Here is a 19,258-nt window from a genome sequence, read left to right as displayed (position 1 = left end):
TGCAACATGGCGTTAAACTTTAACCCAGAAATCTAAAGACAAACATTATCGGTCAAATGTTGCTATTATAGTGCATATATATTTGCGTTGTTTTCATAATTTTCCATGGCACAAGGTAGTAGGGTATAACACAGAGTAGTAAATAGGTATCGCATTATTCAGTGTCACAACTGGGTCAGGTTTACTTATGTCGTAATAAATAAGGCGGCCAAATTCAACCCTACAGTCTACGTTCGGAATCAACCTTTAGAACGCAGATGCATATGCATATTTACTCCTACATGCTTGACACAATACAATAGTCGAATGTTTGCATACAGTTTCAATCAGTGGAGAGCAGAGTATGTGATCTGGTGAAAGAAACAGTTGTGTTTTGAGAGTTATACTTCCTTCCAATCGAAGTAAGAAGAGATTTCTGCTTAGGACCGATTAAACGAAAAACCTTACTAACAGATTCTTGAGAAAAGTTCAAGTTCAAGTTCTTCTACAAGTGATTGTAAAAAGGTAATGTACACAAATTATATGTGTCCCATTGGAAGCTAGAGAAAACTAAATATTTGCTGACGCACAATTGAAATATATTACGTGTAATAGAAAAATAAAAGGGTAAGTGTATCGTGGATTATGCATAGCATAATGACTACTCTGAGATGGAAAATATGCAATTGCTAATCTCAGGAATCTACATTAACTTTAGGTTGCGCCAACTAGTAGGAAAAAACGTATGCGATTTTTATGATTCTTTGATAAAATCGGATTAAGGCAGAACTTTCCTGCTTAATTTTTATATTAGCCTTTTTTGCGATCAAGGTTTGAGATTTCAAGTTTGAAAATAATTTTGGGATGGAATCTCAATAAAATGAATTTAGACGCTTGCAATATAATACACGGTTTTCTTTGGTCATATTGCCAGAAGGCACGTAGCGATTTACTATCTGTGTTGTTTGCCATAATAGACATGTCAGCTCTAAGGATACCGGATATTATCTCCAAAAAGAGGGATGGCTTGGAACTTACGGAGGAAGAGATTGAGTTTTTTGTGAGCAAGGTTGTCGACAAAAGCTTTGAGGGTGCTCAACTAGGTAAGTATCTACATGTTTTACAAAGACTTTCGTTAGAGTAATTTACACTTTGCCTGATTGTTTGATCATATAGCCACACCAATAAGCGTTCGGAGCTCAATGTTTCGTCCGTCAGTCCGTGCATCCCGTGCGTGCACGCAATTTTCTAGGTGTGAGTTTCAATTCTTGTTCTCAATACACCTAGCAGGTCCAAAACTGGGACTGTGTGCGCCTCCTAGGTACACGGGCCTTCAGTCTCTCTTACCTATATTTTATGATTTATTCAACATCCAAGCTCTAATTTCAGCAGCGTCACCTTCCTAAGAATTGCCGAGAAAGTATCTTTCGTAGAATCTCGGTACGTTTGTGTCACTCATCTAAACTGAATCATTCTGACGTACTGTCTAGAATAAATTCAACTTGCCACAGAATTGGTAATATCTTTGAAGCTCATGGTCGTTAACAACTCTGCTTTCGTTATATGATTTCTCTCTTCGTTTTCAGGTTAATGGATATTTTTTAGATATAAATTAGCTATTTGTTACACCTATTACAGGATTATATATAGCAGCGTCTATATATACAATTATTTTATAAAATGGTCGGGCAGTCAGTAATTTTGCTTCAAAACGTGATCAAAAAAGGTTGACTAGCCTTTGCAACATGATAGTTCCAATATAAAATAAAACCATATCAACGAAAATGATGTCATTAGCAGAAAACTGGACTAGAATACTCATGTGGCTTTTGTGGATTTACAATTTGTTGTATGCTTCGTAACTTTATAGCTTTTACAAAGATTATACACATGCGAATTAAAAACCTCCTTACGATCATGGAAGTTATTGTGGCATATATTTGTGTAATATGTATATATGTATGTAGGGACGCACGTAAGTACTTTAGTATGTAGGTGATATGTATATGTATGTATTTCAAGCACGCATTTAGGTACTAGATAGAAATGTGTTTGAATGGATAGATGGAAGAGACAGTGGATAGATACATAGATTCGATTGAATCTATCGATCTCTCAGTCTTTACTAAAAAGTAAAAAGGCAATTAATTAAAGTTTGACAAAGAAATAAATGAAATTAAAACAAAGCATAGGCAAAAGAAACTACGATTGAGGTCACAACGGATCTCTCTGTGTCTCTTTGTCCCTCTATCTATCTATCTATCTATCTATCTATCTATCTATCTATATATATATATATATATATATATATATATATATATATATATATATATATATATATATATATATAGAGAGAGAGAGAGAGAGAGAGAGAGAGAGAGAGAGAGAGAGAGATCCGTTGTGACCTCAATCGTAGTTTCTTTTGCCTTTGCTTTGAGATTAATTCTAAAGTTTTATTATACAAAATTTATATCGAGTAAATTCAAGCCTTTTGCAGGCCCTGGTTTGGTGTTGATCAATGAAACATGGTTCTGTAATAAACCATTAGTGGTTTGACTGCACAAATTAGAAGTTGGATTTGCAATCGATTAACCAAATTCCCAACATTTCTACTTAAGTGTTGGTCTTAAATTGGAACCAAGACCTTCTAATAGGCTCGGCGCAAGAATGTTTGATAAAGAAATCCATACGAAGCGCCAAATGTGTATTAGGGCTTCAAACTTATCGTTGAAGATGTACATCACAGATAGGGCTCCGGTGTATACATATGATAAGATTCTGCCATTTTGTAAACGCACATTGCATGGATATTTGTAACGTCATAGCACCACGTACATGCTTTGTATGATTTATAGGTGCGATGCTGATGGCAATTTACCTGAAGGATCTGAATGATGTAGAGACCACGTGTCTTACACGCGCAATGACCCACTCTGGCATAGTTCTGACATGGCCAGAGAAATGGAAGGGCCAGATTGTGGACAAACACAGCACCGGGGGTGTTGGAGACAAGATCAGTCTTCTGCTAGCGCCAGCTCTCGCAGCCTGCGGAATGAAGGTAATGTAACATTTTCGTATCTTCAACATTTTACTTTTCATACTGTTAGCGTTTGTAATGGGCTTGTACAAAATGCAATTCATTTACTTCTTTGATATATGATAGGTTTAAATCAATACTTTTAATATATAAAATAAACGTCTTCTACAGCCTCCTTAGAACTGGTAAGGTAACACATTAAGCTGGATATGTCATTCATGTCGTGAGAATCAGAAAATAGTTCTCAACCTTAGTGAGAAAAAAAGTCTTTCAGCAGATGATATCACATCCTTCTAGTAAAGGGGGTTGGTAACTATTTACAGAGGGTACACTGGGTCTGGAGCAATCGAGGTCATGGACTTTTTTAAAAGGGGCAACAATGACCAGGGTTTGAACCTTTCAATCATGTGTTCATACCACATGAAGGTTGACCATACTACTTGATTTATTTTTTGTGGTTAGTAAACAACTATATAGACATGTCTCTATGAAGTGTAATGGACCTTATACATATCAGACACAGACTTCACGTCAAGACACTTATACTTCTCGTGGTACTCCAACCAGTATGGTCTTTTGCAGGGTTCACTTTGACCGTCTATAGTAGTTCGTTTGCAGTTTTTTCAAAGTAACTGATATTATATTTTTTCTACTATATTCCATGATTTCACCTTTTTGTTATAAATTTGCAACATATTTTCGCAATTTATGTTGTCATTCACGACTCATATTACCCACACATTAGGTGCTTAATTGTTGCTAATTATCTGTACAAGTATGTCCATATACAGATCATCTACATTCATTCATGTTATTTGCTTATACTGGTATTAAAACTGTTTTGCAAAATCACGATAAAGCATATTGTTTTAGCTTTTGTATGTCTATCTGGTAAACTTCTGTTACTCTATACAGCCCGATATAACGATACGCAAATGTGCATTCACTATTAAAACACAAACTTATGCGAACATGTTCCGAGCAATTAGGATTCCAGACAAACTGTTTTATTTTCTTCTCTCGATGGTAGAGGGATTCATTCCCAAATGTTGGAAACATGAGTTGATTAGGACATGAGGTGCGGTGATGTAGTATATCCCTCTTTTGATGAAATGGCATCATTTTTGATGTTTAATGCTGTCCTTGTAAGGTCAACATATAGTGTCAACTTGAATAAATGGTGAAAATATGTTTAAGTCATTTTTGAGATAGCAATACTTTTAAACAAAACGTATCCTCTCGGTAACAGCGATCAATGAAACATTTACATACCTTCAATTGACAGATATGCCAATGAGATAAGTAAGAGTATGGGTGTGCGAGCTTAGAGCCCATGATTAACCTTTTCCAGTCTAATCAACTGAGATATCTTGGTCGTCATTTCATTTGTGTCCTATTGGATGTGTTAGAAACGATGTCCTCTTGATTGTTATGATTTTCCCGAAGTAGGTTCCAATGATTTCCGGTCGGGGTCTTGCACATACAGGTGGAACACTAGACAAGCTGGAATCCATCCCAGGTTTCCGTGTCCATCTAACCCACCAAGAGATGACGGATATTCTAGACACTGTTGGATGCTTTATAGCTGGCCAGACGGACGATATTGTTCCTGCAGATAAGATAATGTATGCGAATCGTGATGTTACGGGTACTGTCAGCAGCCTAGGTCTTATTACGGGTAAGCAGAGCGTGAATGTGTAAATTGCACCATTATACGCATATTAACGCCTGCGTGTTATTTTTTATTATTAGAGAAGCTTATGATCATGAGCCCTATAAAAAAACCCACAAGAAACATCTATTAGTTTGCTTTAATACTGAATATAACATCATGGTATTTCTTTCACCGTATCGGTGAATCATGGTTGACTGAAGTTTTGAAATAACTGATGGCACGCCAATAATCACGTTGCTCAATTTAATTAACATATCAGTAGTTTTCAGGATTGTGTTCCTAACTTTATATATTTTGATTTCTTCTTATTCATTTGTAATGTCTGCATGTCCAATAATCATCATTCTATTTGTTTCAAGTTTTATTTTATTTATTTATTTATGTAAATATATATAATGACAGGCTCTATCATATCCAAGAAGGCAGCTGAAAGCTTGGATGCCTTGGTTTTGGATGTCAAGACTGGAAAGGCAGCAGTACTACAGGATGAGATGTTAGCTCGAAAACTTGCCACACAAATGGTATGACTTGTGGCAATAAATACTTGTAAATCTGAACCTATATGCTTACTAGGGTCGTACTTCACGTATTCTGAATTATTATTTATGACTGCCCATCATTCAGTAATCGAGTAAGGAAGTGTGACAACCGGCAACTATCGGACTTTCTGTTTTGAATGCATTCCAAATTTATCGGATATGCAAAATCATAATGATAAAATAAACCAAGATAAATAAATTATATTAATAGTATTTCTTATCTGTCAAAGTACTACTTTGTGCATAACATTTAGTTTTGGTATTGCAACCTATTATTATTTATTGAAGCTCTTTGCAAAGTTGAGTTTCCAAATTATTTCGTACATTAAATACAGCACTGATCCTTGCCAAACATATTTATAAAAATAAAAACGTGTCGTTGGTATTCAGGAAGTATTATTGAGAGGCATACCTTTATTGAAAGTGTCCTTGAGAGATGTGAAGATTATAATGTTCTTACACTGAAATAGTCTCCTGCTTGTTTAAAACGCAGGTAATAAAGTGATATATTATAATGAGACCAATATTTTAAGATTCACAAATACTGATGAGCAGTAATAACCGCTCTTTATTGTGCTAAATGTTAAACGAAATGTTTGATAAATGTACAATACGGCATGACTTATTCAGTCCTACTGTGCGTTACATAAAAAGACGAAAGCTGTTTTCTTAAGTCGAAGAGTAGCTACGGGAGATCACCTGCATTCATCTTTAGAGAATATTGCTCCTTGTTAATAGTGACTGATTTTATTCTGTTGATATACAAGGGTTATCAAGAGCGCAAAGCTTCATGGGAATGACAAACAACGAAAATTCAGTTGGAGTTGATGACACCGCTGTTGATGCAGCAACAGTTCAATTACAGACCTACTTGTTTTCGTTGTCAGTTAGATTCCTTCCTTTCCTGTTTTTTGTTTGTTCATGCGCCAGGGGCCCCGAGTGGCCGAGTGGTCTAAAGCGCTCTCTGTTACGGATCACTGCCATCTCACCTGTCTGCACCGATTCGAGTCTCGGATTCAGCCAATGTAGGTGTGTGAGAAAGCTTGCCAATAGCTTCTCGTGGGTCGGTGGTTCTTTCCGGTGTTTTCCCGGGTTCTTCCTCCACCATTAATTCTGGCCGTCATGTATAGCCTATCATGTGCTGAAAAATGGCGTTAAACCCCACAACAACAACAACAACAACAATTGTTCATGCGCCACTTTAAAAAAAAAAAATCAGTATATAGCGCAATGCAACCATTTTTCTTTCAAAATGTTATTATATCGTTTTGGTAAATATCTACAGTCAAAAATTGCAGTAAGTCTGTAGAATAATTAAATTTTATGTTTTATTCTTTCCTCCATAATGTAATATGTGATTTTTGTGCCCTTGAGGAAAGATTTAGGAGATTTCGAAAGCGCATGGACTAGTTTCCAGTGAGTTTTGCAATGTTGCTTGTTAGTTTTCTGTTAGATACATAAAACCATTCTTCACCAAGATCAAAGTCAATGGCCCAAGTGTTTAATATAAATTAAACATTATTCGAACACATATTTAGATATTTGCAAAGTTCTGAACCAAATAGTTTCTGAATTAAAGAAATACGTCCCGGAATTTTTTAAATTTAAAATCATAATACAAGAGTAAACAACTGTAACGTAGAAATTAAAAATCTGATTCTACGTCCTTTTTTTCTCTCATGAAAAGCAGGTTATTGTTCGTAGTGATGATCTTTGTCAACATGTCATTCATACATATTTTACAGAGTATTTACCAATTTGCCAGATGTAATTATTTTACTGTCCTTAGAGGTAAACTTCTATATTTCACTCAGTCCCTCCAGTGGTAGTTTATTATTGTATTGTATCATTAAACAATGAAATCGTTGTTTAGAATTAGTAGATAGGTGAAACTCGAAATATTTTAAATACTTCGACTGGTTTTATTTTTTCTATGAAACAAGGTCAGGGCTGGAAATGGATTAGGAATTAAAACGGCAGCGTTGCTCACGAACATGAACGCTCCTATTGGGAATATGATAGGAAATTCTCTTGAAGTAGTAGAGGCAATTGAAGGTCTGCATGGGCAAGCACCAGAAGACTTGAACGAGCTTGTTGAACGCCTTGGTAAAACACGCACACACAAACAGACACACACACACAGATCACACGAACACACGCGCGTGCATGCATGCACACACAAAACAAACATTCACTCATGCTCGCTCAAACACATACTGTCTCTACAGAAAGCAAAGAACCGCGGTCGTAGTTGGTAGAGCTTCAGACTTGTCATCCAAGGGTAGCGGGTTCGATATCAGCCAAGGTCGGCTGCCTTGGTTTATCCTTGGAAAAGGCACTTAGATCCAATTTCCTCAGCATAATATAGGGAATATCATTAAAAGTGACGTTAAAACCCTGAACAAATTCGATGGAGGAAGACTGTAAGACTTATGTCAATTTGTCTTGTGCCATAATGGCTATGTAATAAGATTTTTTTATACACTTATTTTATCTTTGCATCAATCATTCAATCCTCTCTGCGCCGTCTGGTGCTTGAGGCGACATATCCTTGTATACTGTTGTATTCATTTTACCTGAAGCCAGAGTGACAATACATAACGTTCCTAATTCACCAGTGACAGTTGTTCCTTATATCTGCTCATAAAAATCGTCGATTCTCATTATTATACATTTTCAAAGCCAAAAGCCATCGATTTTCATGGACTTTTTATTTTTCATTTCGTGCCTGTTTGACTAATGGCTTCATAGTTACATAAAAAAAAACGCTTTACAATAATCTGTGGTTAAAGTCTTTTGACAAATTTACATGCAATGTTTCACATTGTGTATTCTAACACATTTCTTGCGAGGATTAATAATGAACTGTTTGCAAAGATGTTGTGCCAACGTCGCAGGGCGGTCTTATCCGACATATTTGAGAACGCAATGTCTTACACCAAGAATTAATCGATAATTAGTTCACCTGTAATGATGTTTGTTCTTTTCTGTTTTATGTCTGCATTCAAACGTGAATTGCATGGTTTTGGTAAGCTAATTCGGTAACAAACGCTTGGCCCAAATTTCGGTTGTTACGTAATTTCAGTTTGCAATCAGCACTCAATCATCCCCGATTACTCCATTTTTAAACATGATCCGGAACGTACTGAGAGTGAAATCGTTACTTAAACAATTCTATTTCTATATTTAATGAAGTAATGTTTGATAAAAACTGCTACCATCTGTCGTAGAGGTTCTGTATGGTTGACACTCAATATTGGATAGAAACAGAGCACACAAGTTCAGTCAGTGTCAATTTGCACAATATATATGTAAAACTATTATTTGTAAAAGTTAGAGCATAACATGAAGTCAACTTATTCTTTTTTTAGAGTTCGTTTTAAGGCAACACATTGTATGGTAGATCAACAATGATTAAGACTCTAGTATTGTTTGTTTCATCAGCTGCTAAAATATACTGACAAGCTTGTTTTAGACATATGAATTTATTGCCATGTCTTTTATTACTTTCATCCTAAAAGGAGGCCATGCTTTGTTTCTGTGTGGCCATGTTGATGGGGTGCTGAAAGGGTGCAAGATGATCAGAAGTGTCATACAAGACGGAACTGCGGTCGAAAAGTTTTGCGCAATGCTAAAAGCACAGGGTGTCGAACCGGATCTTGCTGACAAGCTCTGCAGGAAAGGGACAGACGTGCGAGAGCTTCTACCGAAATCCAAGAGGACGACGAATGTCCTTTGCCAAGCCAATGGTAACAATTGAAATACCAGTTATCACATAGATTCATTTATATTCATTTATAAGGTTGTCCATAACTAGTAATTTCTTTTCAAAGATAAGATGTATGTCGATAGGGAAAAATATTGTTATATTAAAATAAATGTCGTGGGACTGAAATTATATATAACCCATTACCATTAGGACAGAAACAAGATATTGGACATCATACCGTATACAGATTTTAGACCCTGGTAACGATACAAAACATTTTATCAAATTCCATGCTCTTGTGTACGTTTACCCTATTTAATCAACATTTTATTAATGTAAATTATTACTGATTTAACTGGTAATATTCTTAAGCTAGTTTTACGTGTGTTTCTTAGGCAATCGGATTAAAATCTCGATCTATAATATAACAGGGATCTGACAAACTCTAAGACAAATTCATATTTTACGAGGTCGTTTGATTCCTCATTTAAAGTATCACTTCACATTCATGAAAGTGAAAAACATTATTCGGAACATAGACTTTAACGATAATTCTCTTTCACCAATGCAGCGCTCTGTTTGATAGATTACTAATTCCAAAGGTCGCCAGAATATGAACCTTTCTAGTTGCCTGTTAGGTTTACTGTTATGTTTTCGTAGGATATATCAACGATATCGATGGACTAAAGTGCGCCGAGGTCAGTTGTAATCTGGGTGCCGGACGGACCAGAGCAGGAGAGGCCATAAATTATGGAGTTGGTCTGGAACTGACAAAACATATTGGTGATGACGCAAAGGAAGGTAGAGTATAACATGGGCTGGTGTGTATTCAAAATCTGGAATAAATACTTAAATTTCAAATAAATAGCTTCTAGTCACTTCTTACATGATAAATCTTTGGCTTTGTAAGAATTTTATATAAGCGTACTTGTCTTATGTCTGTATGTCTAGTGTCTGCTGCAAATGTGGGTATGATCTCAATATAGGACTTTGTGGCAAAACAATACAAATAGAACAAACCACTACAACATCAAAACAAATAGTTTTGTTATACGATGTAAAAGTGTCTTCGCTTGCTCAAAAATGTTGTTAAAGACAGTTTACGAGTTTTTACGACACGTCTAGTTAAAGACAGTTTAGGTGGCGCTATACAGTTTCGCATTTTGCATAGGATTAGGATTTTAAAGAAAAAGAATTTCCCCGGCTCTCCTCACTGGTTTTACTGGCTATTTAAAAAAGACCTTGTATATCTTAGGTATAATGCAAAGAACCTTTAATTCCCTTTATTTTGGTGTATGATTGATGGGTGTACTATGGGTTATAGAGTATACAACTTGGCCTTACTTCAAATGTGCACCTTTCAAAAACGTCCTAGCTCTACTTGGTCATTTTCACTTCCTAAACTTCAGAGGTCAATTGTATAAAAAAGAGCCGATAACTTTTTTTACATTTTATATATTTGGTAATTCATTCATTGTACTTTCAGAAGCTGGTATTGTCTAGTCTGGCAAAATTCATTTTCCCTATTTTAATAGCTGCTATGTATAGTGCACTTTAGACTAATTCAGACTGATTTTTTAACACAAGGGAGCAGACATTTTAGTTAGCAGTGTACTTAAATCATGTAAAATTTCCAAAAGTACAATATCCAAAAGAAATATCATCCACATTACATTAATGTAGCATAGAGATATGCCAACATTCTCTCCACTGTGCATGTTTTAAATGCGAACTACTTCACCTTACATACGTCACTCTCTCAAAAGTACATATTATCTGGTGAGCGCCACCATAAAGAAGATATAGGTATTATTTTTGTATGATTTAATTATGTTTATATGGCTGAAACATTTAAGTCGCAAGCATCAAAACAATCCTTTGGAATAATTCTCCTGCCTTTCCCCCCACAGAACAGTATTTATGAGTGTCAGAGTCTCTAACAAGTCCAGCCTCCCCCCCATGATAAAAGTGAGCTATTTTAAGAATGCACATTACACTTTGTAAACATAGCAACCAATGTTATGCTGAATGACAGGAACATGAAACTAGCCATAATTATTTCAGAGAGATCAACAAAGAATTTTACAATTAGAAAAGGGAGGTAACTCATCAGGTTCATAAAGGTCAAAGGTCAAAGTGTAAAATATTTGCCTATTGTTTAATATGGAAGAAGCGAATTCACTTTCTCTTCATTTATTTTTTTATTTCATTGCAAATAAATGAAAATAAACATTTTCACCATATATTTCTGTCACTTTTTGCAACAGTTTAAAATTTAAGTTGACCCTATTCCTACATTCTAAGACTTCTAATTTCCCCATAATTAAGGTCACTACTCACACAAACATACCTCATGGCAAATTATGTAAACAAGAGAAAAATGATCATAATTAGCTTATTTTCATGCTTAACATCAATATGAATGTACCATTTTATTCAGAACATCATACATAATTATATGAAAATAAAAAAAGTAATTGCAAACATTTTTATATTTTCTTTAAGGTGGCGCTATACAGTTTCGCATTTTGCATAGGGTTAGGATTTTAAAGAAAAAGAATTTCCCCGGCTCTCCTCACTGGTTTTACTTTCTGTTTAAAAATGACCTTGTATATCTTAGGTATAATGCAAAGAACTTTAATTCCCTTTATTTTGGTGTATGATTGATGGGTGTACTATGGGTTATAGAGTATACAGCTTGGCCTTACTTCAAATGTGCACCTTTCAAAAAAGTGCTAGCTCTGCTTGGTCATTTTCACTTCCTGAACTTCAGAGGTTAATTGTATAAAAAAGAGCCGATAACTTTTTTTACATTTTATATATTTGGTAATTCATTCATTGTACTTTCAGAAGCTGGTATTGTCTAGTCTGGCAAAATTCATTTTCCCTATTTTAATAGCTGCTATGTATAGTGCACTTTAGACTAATTCAGACTGATTTTTTAACACAAGGGAGCAGTCATTTTAGTTAGCATTGTACTTAAATCATGTAAAATTTCCAAAAGTACAATATCTAAAAGAAATATCATCCACATTACATTAATGTAGCATAGAGGTATGCCAACATTCTCTCCACTGTGCATGTTTTAAATGCGAACTACTTCACCTTACATACGTCACTCTCTCAAAAGTACATATTATCTGGTGAGCGCCACCTTACGAGTTTTTACGACACGTTTACTTAAAGACAGTTTACGAGTTTTTACGACACGTCTAGTTACAAAGCGCATGATGTGTCTGCTTAATGTGGTATTAAATCGTATGTTTTTAGTAGCGATATGTTTGAGTGGTTTCAGCTATTATTTACCGATAAAATAGTTAGCACGTTACAAAAAGAGAAAACCAATTTAGTTTTGAGAAAGAAAATTGCGTAATAAGCCTTTTTCGATGTTATTACTTGATTTGTTTCTTTCCTTGTCAAATGTATGTGCATCAAATTGCTAATGTTATGTGACATCTGCAAATTAGATCTACGAAATATTATTACTGGTATGTCACATGCTCGGAGTAGATCTATTAAATAAATATTCATACTGTTATGCCACATATTTGACTTAGAATTAGGAAGTATTCATACTGGGATGTTACATTTTTGCCTTAAATCTAGGATATATTCATACTGGTATATCACATCTTTGTCTTAAATTCAGAGAATACTCGTACTTGTATGTAACACATTTGGCTTAGATCTACGAAATATTCATAATAGTATGTCACATTTTGGGCTTAGATCTACGAAAATTTCACATGGATTCATTTAAGTAATTGATATCAATGCTGAGAATGCACATAAGCTCATGTAATCCCTATATGGTGTGATGTTTTCGTCCGAGTTACCTCTGACCCTCCTGCACCCATTTTCGATTTAAATATTTTGACATTTATGTTGAGGTGTGGGGTCAGAGCCGATTGCCTATCCAAAATCTGGAGCAGGACAGCAGCTTAATACAGAGACTAGCAGACCTAAAAGACCTTACATCGAGCCATACCTGCATGAAATCGAAAGAAAGATTGTATGTTGTTTCAGAAATTGCGAGTATCATGTTCGTTATGTCCTTAATCCGCTGCTAGGCTAAACTACAGCATTGATGACACTTGATCTGATTCTCACCATTGTCATTGCTAGTCCCATGACTACCCAGATCTCTCTACCTACACGTCCACGACATCATAGGTCCAATGCTCACTTGATATCACCAATAAACTCCTTCTCAATGATTAAATGAAAATCACGTAATATTTGTACAAAAAGAAAAAGGACACATAATTCTCACCATATTGATTCTCGTAAAAACGAACAAAAACACGTAGCTGTCGCCGCAAACTGCACAAAGCTATATTTGTCCAGCACAAAGCACAAATCAACGCAGTAGTCAGGTGATACCAACAAAAACATCGTTGACACTAGCCCTATGCTTCAATGAATCTGGAATTCCAACTTCGCGATAGGTGATGGGCTCTAACCACCCAACATAAATGTATATATAACTAAAAACTGGGGTGCTAAGGATCAGAAGAAACTCTAACTAGTGCTTATCGTAATATGATTCTCTCATGTTTTGTCCTATTGTTATGTTATACGTTTGCTGTTTAAGTTGAAAGTTCTTTGTTCAAATATTATTGCCACAGACATGAGTGATACACGATATATATTTGCACGGCACTGATACATTTTGGCATCGGAAAATATAATGCAATTACGTATCAATAGAGAAAGAATGCAAGAGAATATAGAGAAAAATGTAATGCCACTACAATTATATTATGCCACAATAATTATGTTATGCCACTGCAATTATGTTATGCAACGACAATTATGTTATGCCACTGCAAGTGGTATAACATCAAGGAGAGAACGAGCCTTATTTCCCCAACAAATTTTTTTTTTGGTGTTGACTGTATTGCATGCACGTATCAGTCGAGTTATTTGATGACCAGCGAATCTTTCTGTTATCGCGACAGCCATTTCGCAATATAATTTAAGTGCGTTCCTATTTATTTTCTGTCTTTTTTTTCTTCAAATGAAGTTATGTATCATCCCATTTGTCGTCGGAATCAATATTTATGTATAACACACCGATATATGTAGAATTTATATTAACATTTGAGTGAAACATCGTTACAGAACACAAAGTCAAACAAAATATTAAAGTCCATTTAATATTCAGAATTAAAGAATGACAGGAATTTGTCAAAACGTATTCAGTACGAGTTCAGCTTTAAACTTAATTGTGGTCTCAATATAGAATTATAAATAGACATATAACTATCAGTTGGATTTTGTTTCGAAACTATTTGGTCAGCCATGATTATGAAAATGATATATGGTTACTTACTATAAATGTTTCAGAGGAACCGTGGATCATTGTGCATCATGACGAAGACCAGCTTCCCCCCTACATTCTTGAGAGTCTTAAGCAGGCCGTAGTGGTGAATTCAACTCCCAGTACAGGACTTCGGAGCAGGCTAATAGACGTTATATCCGCTTGATGACCTTTTAACAGGGTTACCGAACAAATGTTTCTTGTGTATTGAAGTGTGCTGTTGATTTTAATGTGCCGCAAAAGGGCACATACATTTGTATCCCCTCTTAGTAATATAGCTATAGTTTCGGAACATTTACTTCACCTTTGCAGTAATCAGCTAGAATTCTTTGTTGCAGCTTATTTATCCTTTTTTATAGATGTTACTACCCTCAATTAGTTGTTGTGGTGCTATTGGGTTGTGTATGACGCGATTGTCTCCACTTGTAGCGAATTTGATGACAGAGCTTTTTATGTAATTTTACCGAGAACGGTGTATGTCATACTGGAGAAATAGGACCAATTGTATCTGGCAACAATAAGTGAAACATTAGTGAACAGCTATCCATTTATAAATTAGTCAATATCTTATGGTGAATAGTGGAACATGTATTTAGAATATGCAAGCCCGCATTTGGAGGATACATACGTATATTCCTCTTCACGTTCCAGTTAAATATCAAATACTTATATTACTCTCCACGTTACAACTAAGTATCCGATACTTATACTAATCTCCATGTTAAAATTAAGTATCAAATACGTTTATTACTCATGACGCTACAATTAAGTATCGAATACTTATATTATGGTGTTACAGTTAAGTATCAAATATTTATGTTACTCTTGGCGTTACAGTTAAGTATCAAATACTTATATTACTCTTGGTGTTACAGTTAAGTATCAAATACTTATGTTACTCTTGGCGTTACAGTTAAGTATCAAATATTTATATTCCTTTTCAAATTATAATTAAATATCAAAAAAATTATAATTAAATATCAGAAAATAGTTTGACCTTGACTGTTCATTTTGTAAACACTTAAAACTGACCTAGTTCCCGACATGAATTCAAAATTATTAACAGTCGAGTGAACAAGTTTCTTTTCATTTATTTTTATTGTGGGAATAATAAGGTTGATATCAAGGCTGTGTTGGATACGTGAACCTCCACTTGTAAATAGATTTTAGTGAAATAAACAGCTTTTTTATTTTATTCTTTGAGTAAAATGATTGGTTCTCGTCAGTGCAACAAGATAACTGGGTGGGATTTCCGGATTCACAAGGAAACACTTTTGATGATGATATAAATACGATGTTTAATAATGAATGATTTGAATGAGCAATTAATTATGAAAATGTGCGTGTATATATAATCCAAATATTGAATTTAATTAACATAAGAACGCACAGACTTAATAATGAAAAATACAAATAAATTTCTTTACAAAATACAAAGACAAGTGGGGAATGGTTCGCAACGATTTCACAATCAAAATATAGATATAGTTTACTCAGCTAGTAAATAATGTAGAATTTTGCTCATGTAGTAAAATGAATTCACTCAGGTAGCGAAATTATGGTGATAAAAAGGGACAGATATGCAACTTACCTTTACAGTCCAGAAAGATACAATTGGTTTTACGAACCCCAAAATTTGCCAATGGCTAGTTGATTATATGTAAGGAGATACACTCCGTCATCAGCACACTTTATTTCAGCTCCACGGCTGCTACAGTTCAGCTTCACGGCTGCTACGATTTATAATTGTGGTTGGCTTTACAGCTTGCACCACGTCGACCCCGATCACTTTGATAACTTTGAACGCTCGGGTCACTCTGGTCATTCTAGACACTCTAGACACCCTGTATACTCAGGACACTCCAGACAGCTCTACACACTCCGGACACTCCGGACACTCCGAACAGCTGAAAATATATCCAATACCGTGTACAATACATGACACTGACATAATAACGTAATGAAGTTTTACACTGTAAGTTATACGGATTACATTACCGGAACAATAATTATACAACAACAGATTCAGAAGTAAACCTAATCCAGTTTGATGAGAATCCTACTATACTAAACATTTCTTAAAAATGTAGCTCTATTTTATTAATATAAATCCCTTGCTAAATCGCAAACAAGAATAGAAATACGTGCATTATACTGCATAAACCAAAGCTACATAGCAAACATACAAAAATAAACGTGGTGTTACAATAGGTATATCTTACAAACAAGAAATTAATAAACTTACATACCTATACAGTTGAAGTTATGCAAGTCCTTATAGTAGACCGCTGACTGACAAGACTATCCGTAATGTAAAGAGTTTTACCTACGGTGAGGTATTTATACACAGATATCGTCTATGCACTGAAGACATTCGGTTCTTCCCATTAAAAGCACTTCGCACTTGCGGCGTATGATGAACCGAACTCGCTATTTCGAAATACAACGCAATATACATAAATCACAATCGTGTATCGTTGTACACAAAAAACGAAACCCAACTACATGTATTTAATAAATAAAAGAATTTATACAATTCCGTGACAGACAGGGCCATGCTGAGAGTACATGATATAAACATGATCACGTGACCCTTATCCGTCCCTATGTTTTGCACAATATTCAAGTTTTAAACCATCGTTTTAGAGAAATAATCCCAGTCGGGCTTCTAAACACTGGGACGTAAAGGTGATTTTTTTCTTGTGTCATTTTGAAAATTACATTTTAATGTTTTTTGGAATGATTTGGATTCTAAAAGATTAATTCGTTTCTCTGGAAATATTTCGAGTGCTCATGTAGAATTCTTGAACAAAGAAATTAGATTAATTCAAGTACCGAATTATTTGTTGTGTTTCTACAAGGAACTGTAGACTTCAACACAGTACAGGATACAACATACGACATCGCCTTCAATCTTGGATTCTTCGTCGGGACTGGAACGTGAAATCTTTAGAATATTTTATTATTAGGACTTCAAAAATGTTATTCGTGTTCTTATTTTTTAATTTTTTTTACAGTATTTTTCCAGGGAAATAAATTATTTGTTAAATTTTTCAAAGCTTGTTGTTTTCACTCTTTCTTGTGTTACTGTTTATTCGAGCCTAAACACGTATTATAAGAGTCCCAAAACATATCAATATATGCATGAAACTTGCTTTCACACTTAACACGGGTATTTATGCTCTTCCTTAAACTACCACCGTCAGTATTACTCAATGAGCACATTCTTTGTCCACTCTTGCCAGCATGCTATCCTAAAGCTGCCAATTTGACGGGAACGTGTGAGAATGTCTTAGTTTTTATATTTCTTGTATAGTTTTGGTTATATTTTCATTTTTGTTTCAAACTTATCTTGTAATTTGTTTGTATAAGTTTGTTTGAATTACTTTATTTTTGAATTTTCGTTTAGTTTCTTTGTAATTTTGTGTATTCATTCGTTCTATATATTTTGTGCACTTATTTATTCAATTTGTTATCGGCAATTGTATTTTTCTTGTCTGCATTATTTAAAAATTTATAAAACAATTTTGCAATGGTTCTTAACTTTGATTAGATTTTATAAATATTGAGGCTACTCGGTCGTACTGACCGAAAACATTTGATGAAGAAAGTTTGAGTTATAACGAATAGTTAAATTTAGCAGCTTTAGTCTGATTCAATCTTGTTTCTTACCATTTCTCTGTTTTTCTTTTCTCTATTTAGCGGTCTATTCACTTGTGCGTGCAAGATTGCAGTACATAGACCACCTATCCCTTCTCCAAGAAAAGGAAACTAAGTCTAGTGCTATTTGTTTGTTTATATTTTTAATGAGTTTATTGTGCATGAGTTATTGCCATCTGATACAATAAATAATGACATTATGTTTTGTTATTTTTGTTTGTATCTACCATGTAAATAGAGATAAATATATTGAATACAAAAGTCAGCTCTCACTTGATAGGAGATGCACCCAACGAATCGGCAACCGCTGCCACCCACTTTGTGAAATTTTTAGGTGTGTCAGCCTTTAAATCCGTAAAGGTCCACACTATGTTGTAGTCTTCTTCATTATCCTGTCACCAGGCCGACCAGTCCTAACACTAACCTCTTAATGCTGAGCGCCAAGCGAGGTAGCTGTTAGTGCCATTTTTGTAAGACTTGAACTGTTTTATTCAAGACATTTTATTACTTGGACTTGTTTCTTTAATTCTTTGATTATTTGTGGATTTAATACATAATACGGTAAGTTCGTTTTTCTCATTTTGAAATTTGTATTCAAGGGAAAAAAAATAGTTGTTAAATTTTACAAAGCTTGGTTTCTTCACACTGTTCTGTTACTTATTTTAAGAGCATAGACTCGAAAGAATATAAAGAACCAAAGGCATTTCCGCGCTATCACTCTAGTACTGCAAAATATATGACGTGCATTTTAAGATTACCAATCAGTTTAATAACATCTTTTGCATCAAAACCAGGGAACTCCTTTTCCCTTTGTGATGTTCTTGCTTCTCTGCAGTCCAACCATTATCGAGCTCATTTTAAGACGTAGTTCTACGTATTCGTCGATTGGCTTGCCAGCACATTCGTCTTTGAATCGGCTTACAACATGTATGTTCGTGTCACTAAACAGCGAATGATCTTTTGGATAATCGCTGGTGTCAAATTCTTTTACATGTATGTCTGATGCCATATTCACATAAAAATCGCCATTGATGATATGAGTAAGAAGTGAATCAATGTCTGTGTATAGCATCTTGAAACGATTCTGATAAAATGGTTTGATCTTGTCTTAGTAAAAATCGTACGTTACAAATCCAAAACGGACGTACTGCTATGCATTTTGGATATAATTTATATTTGATAAAATTTAATTGCTTGTTTGCAAGTTTATTTTTTTATTCCATTACTTGCTATTGTAATGCAACTTTATTTACTGGGATAGATTTCAGTTCTGACTGATGTTTTAAATTTTGACGTAAACAACTTTATAGAAACAATTTACTTAATGCTGACATAG

The 19,258-nt window shown here is 34.7% G+C and overlaps 1 protein-coding gene across 3 annotated transcripts in view; it reads left to right on the top strand.

Moving 5' to 3' along the window:
- The window catches only part of LOC149786644 (thymidine phosphorylase-like), a 37,605-nt gene extending 19,483 nt beyond the window's left edge, over window positions 1-18,122 (top strand). For 2 of the 3 annotated variants that reach the window (XM_089977170.1, XM_089977169.1), the window contains 8 exons: window positions 957-1,082; window positions 2,835-3,037; window positions 4,466-4,694; window positions 5,094-5,212; window positions 7,174-7,336; window positions 8,752-8,979; window positions 9,600-9,740; window positions 14,289-18,122. In XM_089977170.1, the coding sequence (XP_089833296.1) occupies window positions 959-1,082; window positions 2,835-3,037; window positions 4,466-4,694; window positions 5,094-5,212; window positions 7,174-7,336; window positions 8,752-8,979; window positions 9,600-9,740; window positions 14,289-14,428 (1,347 nt within the window). In that variant the 5' untranslated portion in view covers window positions 957-958 and the 3' untranslated portion in view covers window positions 14,429-18,122. Of the gene's footprint in view, window positions 1-320; window positions 505-956; window positions 1,083-2,834; window positions 3,038-4,465; window positions 4,695-5,093; window positions 5,213-7,173; window positions 7,337-8,751; window positions 8,980-9,599; window positions 9,741-14,288 lie in introns of all 3 variants that reach the window. The other variant, XM_089977171.1, reaches the window with a different exon arrangement.
- Window positions 18,123-19,258: the final 1,136 nt, after the last annotated feature.

The sequence above is a fragment of the Sinohyriopsis cumingii genome, chromosome 12, assembly GCF_028554795.1.
Source record: "Sinohyriopsis cumingii isolate HCF-2022 chromosome 12, ASM2855479v2, whole genome shotgun sequence".
NCBI classification, from domain to species: Eukaryota; Metazoa; Mollusca; class Bivalvia; order Unionida; family Unionidae; genus Sinohyriopsis; species Sinohyriopsis cumingii.
The sequence above is the reverse complement of the archived record's forward strand: the minus strand, read 5'-3'. Positions and strand labels throughout refer to the sequence as shown.